This window comes from Bombus huntii, chromosome 6 (genome assembly GCF_024542735.1).
Source record: "Bombus huntii isolate Logan2020A chromosome 6, iyBomHunt1.1, whole genome shotgun sequence".
Lineage (NCBI taxonomy): Eukaryota > Metazoa > Arthropoda > Insecta > Hymenoptera > Apidae > Bombus > Bombus huntii.
Window position 1 is genome coordinate 4,607,132 of NC_066243.1, and position 10,643 is coordinate 4,617,774.

The window sequence follows — 10,643 nt, forward strand, 5'->3', positions numbered from 1 at the left end:
ATCTTGTACGAATTCCGATTTCAATGAAGATATAATTTTTACTTGAAGTAATTACGACAGGAAGGATCAAATAATTCATCCTGCTTCGGAGATAAAATTAGACGAGAAAATATTTGGTTTTTGAAAAGTACATGAAATGTTCTTTTGATCATAACGCGTTTGTTCCAGTTGTTCTAAAAATATTCGTGTTTGCCTTATTATTTACATTCAAGCAAGTCCCCCAATGTATCGCCGCAAACGAAAAGGTCGAAATAGTTTCCCTTTTAGATCTGATTGTTGCGTTTTTCATTGAGAAAAAGTCAATAAGTAGTTGAATGTTACTGATGGAAATTGAGTATTAAGAGGATAAACAACGTTCAAATAAACATTCGGAATTTACTTAAATAAATTAATTTACCATCGTAAACGATTGCAAATAATAACATTATTTTTATTAAACGTTATTACCGCAGATAATCGGTTCTTGAAGCGTGCAGCTCGGACATTTTGTTGATAAAGAAATGGTGAAATATTCCGATAAATAAAGCGATACTAACAGGAGTTGGTAGTAAGGTAGGTATATTATACTAAATGCAAAAAGTTACAATATATTTGATGTTTGTTTTTTTTTCATTTTCCTTTAACATTATTTCTTTCCTTTTGTCGTAGTAACGTTGACCATGGTTGTACACACAAACTGGCCTGATAGACCGAAATAAAAATGTATACTACAAAAATTCACAACTTATTCGCCATCCTCTAATTATTATATTGTTATAATTATTTGTGTTTCTTCATATTCCTTTCTTCGTTCATTATATTTATCTTTTTTATTAATTATTATTATTATTATTATTATTAATTATTATTATTAATAATCACTTAAAAACGAAAACATTCACACTAAAAATTTGCAGAGCTTTCGTTCAGGTATAAAGAGGTAATCTCGCGTGCACGTGGCCTCTGAACACTTTGTTTTCAATGCGTTTATACGTGAGATGCACACTGATGTATATATATATATATACTGAACGGTACAAATGAACTTACCTAAAGACTGTATATACATATTGAAAATTGAAATAAGAGCAAAGATCAAAGTGCTACATTCTACTCGTCGAGGCTGGAGAAGAAGCTCGTTAAAATACTTAGCCATAAAAATTCGTTATTGTATTTTAACCCTATGATTTAAGAAGGAATAAATTAATCAACTTATTCGATGCGTAGTTAATAGCGTGATTGTTTGGATATATAAAATTTTATATATTATTATTTGTACAATTGAAAATATCATCATACGCAGATATAAAAGGCATATCAGTATTTCAAATGAAACAAGCAATTCGCTATTTTACAATGATCCTTTTTAATGATAAAATTCTTTTACGGATGAGTGGACAATTACGAGCATGCTTCGCAAATATTCTAATTTGTCGACGTAACGAACAATGCGGCCAACTGATTACGCGAAATTACCTCTTTATCCATGACCGAGACAAAGCAGCATCATCGTGACATAATACAAAAGCAACGTTTCATAAACACCGAATTTTGTTACAGAAAAATGATTCCACCGTGTGAAGCTATACGCAACTAAGATTACATATACATTACAGGAAAATTTGTAGAGATAGTAGAATGAACGTCGATCGCCGATGATTCTGCTATATCCCGGACATAGCATTTGTAACGCATTCGATTACAAACTATTGCGGATGTTTAATGTAGACTACGTAACAATTTAATGGATCAATAAGAAAGTAAATAATTACTTCTCACATGTTTTCAGCCTTAATATTGTAGCATTTTGTGGTTTAGTCGCCGTGCACTTTGTAATTTCTGGCAAATTTCAACATTCAGTTAATTTATCACCATCAACATATTGTTATCACCTCTGTATTTCTCAGCACTATTAAAAAACAGTTTAATTTCTGTTCGTCTCCTGTATTTTCATCTGTGCACTTGGGTTAGGGCGAGGTGTATACGTACGAGATGGCACATAAATTACTATATGCGCTACCACTGTTTCACGACGATGGTAGTATTGTATTACTTTTTACTTTGCACTTACGATTCTTCTATATTGTTTCAATGTTGGCTTGATAATTTTCTTCTGATTATCCGATGATTTTTAGAACGATCACAATTTACAGAAACAAAAGAACAATATCTCCTGGTTTGAAAAAAGGAAAAAAAAACACGTGACGAATAGGCCAGAAAAAATATATTGCCCTGTCTCTAATAATCGCAGGACTCATCTTGCAAACTGTTTCTAGAAATTCGAAAATATTTCTGATGCTTTTTTTTCTAATAAACACAATTCTCTCTCGTTCGCTCTAGCTCTCTCTCTCTCTCTCATCCTCTCGCTCTCTTTCTCTCCTCTGTTTTATCTGCCCTAGCACCTTTATACGGACACGTGTCGAAAATACAGATAGGAAAATACTATCTACATATTAGGGTACTTATGAAGATACAGGAATCAAAATATTCCTCAATTCCATATGGTGATATAGAATAAGTGCACGTGCTGAATTTATCTTCTCCATATAAAGGATAAGTTAGATCGACCATCTAATTTCACTAAATCGCTGTTATTACTTCATGCTGGTAAAACTATTCGTTCGTAAGATAACGTGTAGATTGAAAAACATTTAAAAGTGTGCCTTAGCGCCAGAGAGCTGACAAAATCTTCGAAAATGAATATTCATATGCCTACTTTTCGATCTAATTATTGATATGGATTATCTAATTATCGAAGAAAAGAGTCAGGTTAAAGAAGTTTATAAAATCTTCGTACGAACATTTATCACTCTTGATCGAACTTTGAAAAATTTCTATTTATGTATGTATAATAATTACAAGAATAACGCTAATTACGTTAGTAAGCAGGGGAATATTCTTTCATCAATATACATTGTTAATCTTACGAGGTTTTTGCACAAAGTCAAGCTAAAATTTTGTGTTGTTATAACGGTACTAGGTCTCTTTGTTTTAGCAGCGCACTGCGAGTTCTGCGATCACCAGAGACTATCAAACTAACAGATGTTAGATAATTCTCAATTAGTTTGTTGTATCAACTATGAAATTATAATTTTGAAATAGCATTGCCCTCTTTGTATGACTTTGTATGAAAGAAGACAAGAAACAAAAGACCGATAAAAGGAGTAAAGAGAAAATAAGAAAGAGACAAAGACGAACATAAGAAGAAAAGACAAGAGGCTAATAGGAAAAGATACGCGAGGAATAGAAAAAGGAAATTGAACAAAAAATTAGCAGGTTGGAACAAAATAGAGCATAAGCGACACGCGGATGAATTAGAAAACGGCGAGACCAGCTGCAGTCTAAAGGTACTGCGCCACTATCAACCGATACCGGTCGATTGATAGTTGGCCATGTTTTGTGAAAAAATCGACTGTGTCTTTTTGTATTTGCGACCACAGAACAGCCGCAGTTCTCTACTCGTTAACCAACACCGACCAACTACACCTATAAACATTATTGCCGACTTTCTACATGTAGATGGAACGTTACATCGGCAGTCAAGTAAATTAACTCGAGAGCATATGAAGTGTACGGTGATATTCCATAGTTAAAATGATTCGTATCCTCTCGTTTTAATTTCGTTTAGTTTGGCTCGTGACTTATTTATACGACAGCGGAATTCGCACCGCTTATGTCTCCTTAATGCGATTGGCAAACGAAGAAAACTAAAAGAGCGACGTATAACTTTCATGATATTCATCCAAAGGAAAACAAAAGGTACGTTACCGAATCCTAGTTCGACATGTATCTGTATGTGTGTAGGATCTGTATGATGTATACTTCTAACACTGTCACTTGCTTTTATATATCGCACACGTGCTACGAAGAACACGAAAGAACTTAGTTCGAGTTTTCTTCTGTCACTCTATCACAAAAATTGGCAACAATTTTGTTTCTTGGATGTTGATTTCTAAGAAACGTGGGCTACGTATCAGGAGACAAAATACACCCATATTTCTGGAGAGGATATCACGCGTCGCTCTGTTATACGTACATATGCAAGTGGATGCAGTTCTGTTTTCATCGTAAAGTCTTGTAAATTGCCTGACGTCGATGTATGAAGAACGAACTCGTAGTATTTATTTCATCAAATATTCAACGAACTAAGTTGAACCTTTAATGAATTATTTTACTAAATCATTATTCCTTATCCATGAATACGATAAACTTAGCTTAAATGCGATAATCCGATTATCCTACTCGAGTTCGTATTCCATACAGTTTGAGCTGCGTCATCTATAGTTGTTGCTTGACAAACGGTGCAAGCGATGTTTAAGCGTAAAAGAATAGCGCCTTTAATCACGTTGTGTGGCATACGAGATAGTCCTGGATTTTGTGTTCAAAAATGAGGATGGTAATTATATACCGATGACTTGTTCAAGAAGAAAGAAACTGGGGAGTGCCTCTTCAACGTTGCTTGAAGTATTAGCGGCGATTTTGATAACTTAGATTGTTGGGATTACCAGACTGCCGCATACCACCACCTCCCCTTCCACCATCACCACCTCGTGAAAATCCTCCACGTCCACCTCTCGTACCATGTTGGCCACCTCTCATCATACCTCCGGGTCCACCTATAAAACAAAGAAATATAACATGGTGGTCACACTTATAACTATTTTTTAACTGCAATACAATTATCGCAGCGTTTAATATATTTTTCGTGGATCTTAAAAGGTATTATGGAGCTATTATTCTTTACTTTAACATCTAATTATCTAATTTATATATGCATTTTTACAGCCTTTAAATGTAATTATAAAAAACATCACATGCGTGTGCATACCTGGTCCTCGTTGCTGTTGCTGCTGTTGTTGTTGTCCTCCCATTGCTCTCATATTGCCATCATTAGAATTCAATCGACCACCGCTACCTTCCATCGTTCTCGGCTTAACTTTCTTTTCTTCCACATTTAGCTTTTGTCCATTTTCAGCAGGATAATAAATCGGCTAAAATTAACGATAAAAAATTAATCCTTTTGTACGTTATATCTTGTATATGTTATATCCATACATATAAACTAACCAAATTCTGTAACACTTTGCTAACGACCTGTTGGTCTTCGAAAGTGATGAATCCATAATTAGGCACTTTTCCCGTGTTATTTCCCTGTGGCCCCTTGCATCTATCATTTGATTTACTGTGTATACGCAACTCTACTACCCTACCATAAGATTCAAACACTTGACGTAAATCATCTTCTGATGCATTGTGCGGTAAATTCCCAAGGAATAGTTGGTGGGCATCACTATATTGACTTTGTCTTGTACCACGACGATCGCCATCTAAAGAATTCATTACTTATTTACTTATTTTACAATATAGTAATGTGTGTGACTAATGTAAATAACACGTAGAAAATAAATATCTTTTAACAATGCTAATATGAACTACATTTACCTCGTTGTACTGCTCCTCCTCTCGGAGCTCGCTGTTGCTGATGTTGTTGCTGTTGTGGCTGTTGGTTACTAACTCTATGAGTCTGTTGTTGAGGCGTAGAAACACTAGTTGTTATAGACAGTGCAGGTCCACTACTAGTTGGATGTAGTGGCGATCTATCGTCTAAACGCAAGTTCGTCATTGGAGGCTGAGAACAGATGTTACAAAGTAGTTTATATCTATACTTTGTCGACATCTGATTTGTATAAATTACACAATAAGCAAAATCTTAATCGTTAAAAATAACTATTACAATTATAAAATACATACCGGTGACATAGACAATTTGGGAGCTTGAGGACTAGTAGCGCCAGTAGTACTGGGGAATGATTTCACAAGATTAGCGTATGTTTTCGGCCCGCTACTAGTCACACTTGTATTTGCCACTTGATGTTCTGGTTCAGATTCTTGTACAGAAGCGGTAAATGTTTCAGCCTCAGGTTGTTCACGACTCTCATTTGATTGAGCTTGCGGCTCATTTTCTGTTTGTTGTTGTTGTTGTTCGGCTGCAGGATCCAGTTCCGTTTCTTGTACAAATTGTGTTTGTGACGTAGGTTCTGTTATATATTGATGCTGCTGTGCTGGTGGTGGAGGTGGTTGTTGTTGTTGCTGCTGCTGCTGCTGTTGTTGTTGTTGTTGTTGTGGTGGTGGTGGTGGTTGTTGATTAATTAATGGTGCTTCTTCATGAACCGAACCATTTAATACCTGTTGCATTACAGGATGTACCTGAAATAACATATATAATGCACAATATAGTATACAATATTATTTAAATAATTATATTTTAGGATAAAACTAACATGAGTCTGTTGCGGTGGTGGTGCATAGTATATTTGTTGCTGTTGTTGAAGCACGGGTTGTTGTGCGGGAATAAGCGGAGGTTGAACTTGAGGTTCAGTAGATGTAGCTGGTGTTGAAAGCTGCTGTCCACGATTTTGATGTTCATCTTCCTCTGGTTCAGAACGCACTCCCTCCTCCCCTTCCCTCTCTCCAGGCTCACCTACACCTCCTTCTACACCACCCACATCTGTTTCTTCTTCATCAGGAAAGATCAAATCTTGGTAACGAAATATATCATTATGTACATAATATGTTTTTGGTGCTTGTATGGCTAACACAAATGTTTGTGTAAAACGACGCATTGGTTGTCCAGCATTAGATAGTTCTCCTGATACCTATAATTCATATATAATTCAATTAATACAAATAAATTTAGTATGTATTAGTCTCATAATTTTTAGTATTAGGTACTAATTAATACCTTAAATGGATATAAAAAGATTTTTTATAATCTCTGTTAATAGTGTCACTTACTTGCACGACAACACCATTTTCAAGAGTGAGCTGTGAATCAACTTGGCTTATTTTAGCATGACAGTCTCGGAAATTTAGTTGTTGAATTTTTTGATGTATTTGCTTTTGACCAATTGCAGGAGTTGATTCTCGATTGGAATCTAATCCTCCATGCACGAAGGATGAATGTTGATTATAGAATCTGCAATAATATTAAATATAATAATACAAAAATATTTTAATTTTGCATTGTAGCTTTTTCAACATTTTTTTTACATTTAAAGAGGTATTTTTTCTCTCTTTCTTTCAATTACCTATGAAGATGTGCAGGAGCTTGATTAAGTAAAGTATAATATTGTCGGACAAATTCACGACCGACATTCTGCGGAGAAGGGGATGCCTCCATGACCATTTTCTTATCCCTAACGTCTGAAATAATACTTTGCTTAAATAGCAACAGAAATTTTATGTGGTAATTATGAAAATTGGAAGCTTAGATGCCTGTAACAAAAAAACATACCTGTAATGTTTATAGATGTATCATACTGTTTGTATACATAAATTATATCTATCTATTTTTTGTCACAATATAAGTATAATAATATATAAATATATGTGTAGTTCAAAGAAAAACAGATTAAATTGATCATGTATGTATTGTAAAAGGTATACAATATACTTAAAACTACATTAATGTTTACATATTAAATAACTTATCACATTTATATATAAACATAAAATAAACATAGGAACTAAATATTGGAAACAAATACACAATATAATGAGATAAAAATTGTAAATATGCACATCAATCAAAGTGGCTATCTATGGATATCACATGAGAGCGATGTGCTTGGATTAAAAATGGTCATAAATAAAATATTTTTTCTGAAGTAATTGATTCATCAATCGAACCTATAGTATTTTTATAAAGATTGATACAATAATCCTAAAACATAAATATATGAGTGTTAAAACATGTAATTTCAGTAATTTGTACATTAAATTGTAATCAGGCGCGCGTACAGTCTAGTCTTGATAGAACATGTGCTCGCGTAAGTACAAAAATAACAGGAATCTTTGTTGCAAAGCAGTTACTTAAAAACAAAAAACTGTAGATCATCTCTCAACTCGTGTGCTGCGCGAAGTGCGAGGTCGAGGGCAAGGGGGCCGCCCGGTTGCATGAGCAAGCATGGCGATTTTTCTTGATCTAAGAAATGGTAACGCTAAGCTCTCAATATAAAATTTTAGCAAAATGTTTCGATAAGTAACATAAAACATGAGTATCGAAACGTTCAATGATTTGAACAATAATTTACGAGCAACAAATATCGTTAATTCATGAACACTTTACACAGTCTCGTATCATGCTTGCCTTCCTGGTTCGTTCCGAGGTCTTCTCTGTGAGAAGTCGGATGAAAGAACATCGGCAAAGCCGATCTTATGGCGTTGTACACTCACCCAATGGAACCACTTATGCGTGACACAATTCACTGCTTTCCCGGCAAAACGAGATGCTGCGACGAAAACAGAAAGTTTCTACGAGCAACAACAGTTCACAATAATGTTAATTATAAAAACAGTTCAATGTATGAGTCCTCCAAGCACCTTGATGTCAGCACATGCAGCGGAACCTGCACAGAAACACCGGTCGTATAAAGATAAACGACTCTCTTACAGAAGCCAAGACCTTACTCGTGCTGTGCGGGTTTTACAGGAACTACATCATCAATCGAACAAATTCCAGAAGGGCATTTCCTTGCGTATACTACGTCGCTGATTGGCTATTTCAGTTCTGCTATGAAAACAGCCAATTACAATTTAGATTAAATAGAAAAATTCTGTAGACAAATAAACGTGCTATTGGTCCAATAATACGCTCCGTTCTACTGGAACTTATACGTTATTGGGTGATTTATTAAATGACTTATTTTGGAATTATAATTCATTATAGAGTATAAATTATTTTGAATAGACAAAAACAATACAATTAAATGACAGGTTTATTTGTTATATTGAAAATACTAAAATTGCGAATAAAATGATTATATTAATAATAATATAGTTTATAAGTCTTATAATTTATTGCTTTAAATTTTTACTATTTCTTTTACCTACATTGTATGTATGATAAATAAACACAGTTATCTTCTATTGCCATCTGATGATAGAGCATCAAACTATATATTAAGTGTGTTAAATATAAATTAATTAATTTTTATACATATGTTTTCTTTATAACGAGTATGAAAATGTTCTTTCATTCACATATTACAAATAAATAGGAAATCAATATACACACATATGAAAGATGGGTATAAGAAAACGTTTCATAATAAAATTCATTAAAATATCACTTTTGTCTTTTTTTCTTGAAAATCTATTTATTACACTTTTATTTAGTTATTATTGGAATCACATTATTTGACAATAAATAATTACATAGAATTATAGAGACATAATACAAAACTAGTATATATACATGCAGATAAATCATATTGTAAATATTCTACTACAGACTAGATCATCTAAAAAGTTAATATCTTTCTTGATGCAAGCTTAATTTTCTGTTGGTCCATGAGACATTATTTTAACAAATCTTAAATGACTTATATTATTTATTGTTAGATATACTTCAAATCTACATGTTTTAGGATTCATCGGCAACTGTTTCTATTTCTCTATCTTCTGACATTTGTAGAGTATGACTTTGTAATCTGGACAAACTCTTCTCTTTCGGAATGTAACATTTTGCATGCAGTACACTTATCTTCAAGCACAAACATATCACAAAAAAGATATTTCATTTACTCAAAGTCTTGTTCTAAACATGGATAATAAGTTAAACTACTTATTAGACAGACATTGTATGTTATTTGCAAAAGGATAATGGCATACTAGAAACTGTACATTAATAAATAAATGGTAGATAAGATATATTTTTTTCTATTGTTTTTATCTGAAATAGGAGATTTATAATCATTCTGCTGACAGCAGAAAAATCAGTGGTGTAAAGAAAAGAGATGTATAAAAATAAAGCAGGTTTGAAATTAAAACTGTAAAGGAAATTTTATATGTACAATTTGTTTCTAAAAATTAATTGAAATACGCTAAACATTGCTAAAGACGTGGTAAATGCTAATCACTTAGTAACTTCTTTTAGGATTGTGAAATATCCTAAAATATACAATGATGAAAATAATGTATTGAAAATTACATACAATTATATAGAAATATAAATTAAAATTATGTCAAAATAGGGTAGTAAAGAAGGGTGGATACAATAGTAAAGAACATATACATAAATTCGTTTATATATAATTTTTACAAATTTGCACTACATATATTTTTGTTTCAATACATATTTTTGCATTAATATTATACATACATCTTCATTTATGTTCCTAACAACACACAAATTCATATAACAAAACAAATAACAAATTCAACCAAATAACAAAATTCATCTGTTATCGACCAATCATCGCCACATGCGTAGTATTTCGTTACCCCTTTCCGGACACAAGTTTAAGCTTAATAGATTTGTACTCCGTCCTTTTAATTCCTACATTCATGACATAGTATGTAATTTTTTTTATTACAGTACATATGTTTAATGCTATTGTAATGCTACGATAGAACGGCTGGAAATACTATTGTAATTATTTTTAGATATCGACAAATGTAGTTTCATTTTATTGTACGTTCACTGCAGATAAAACATTTAAAAATTATAACTTATGGAAGATCGCCAAAGAATAACTATTAACCGATTATACTTTTTATAATGTGATGAATATATATACTGTAGCTTTTATCCATATCATATAACTCTGGTATTCTATAACTATAATTTGGTATTCTATAAATATAATTAATAATTGACAATG

General features: G+C 32.8%; 1 protein-coding gene across 2 annotated transcripts; it reads right to left on the bottom strand.

Annotated features, from left to right (window-relative positions):
* Positions 1-541: 541 nt before the first annotated feature.
* LOC126866842 (ras GTPase-activating protein-binding protein 2) lies at positions 542-8,484 on the bottom strand. 2 transcript variants are annotated; one of them, XM_050620811.1, is made up of 9 exons: positions 8,215-8,484; positions 7,068-7,182; positions 6,775-6,955; positions 6,261-6,635; positions 5,731-6,186; positions 5,422-5,608; positions 5,047-5,306; positions 4,808-4,970; positions 542-4,595 (listed from the first exon to the last, which is right to left on the bottom strand). In XM_050620811.1, exons 2-9 carry the CDS (start codon positions 7,163-7,165, stop codon positions 4,447-4,449), a joined length of 1,869 nt encoding a protein of 622 aa, XP_050476768.1. In that variant the 5' UTR covers positions 7,166-7,182; positions 8,215-8,484; the 3' UTR covers positions 542-4,446. The 2 variants fall into 2 exon arrangements, with proteins under 2 accessions (XP_050476768.1, XP_050476767.1); XM_050620810.1 differs by having other exon boundaries at positions 7,068-7,254; positions 8,215-8,483.
* Positions 8,485-10,643: the final 2,159 nt, after the last annotated feature.

Coding starts and splice junctions, on each gene's coding strand:
- LOC126866842 (XM_050620811.1), bottom strand. CDS start 7,165: ATGGTCATGGAGGCATCCCCTTCTCCGCAGAATGTCGGTCGTGAATTT. Junction 6,956..7,067: donor GCTCCTGCACATCTTCATAG/GTAATTGAAAGA, acceptor ATATTATTGCAG/ATTCTATAATCAACATTCAT. Junction 5,609..5,730: donor CCAAATTGTCTATGTCACCG/GTATGTATTTTA, acceptor ATCTGTTCTCAG/CCTCCAATGACGAACTTGCG.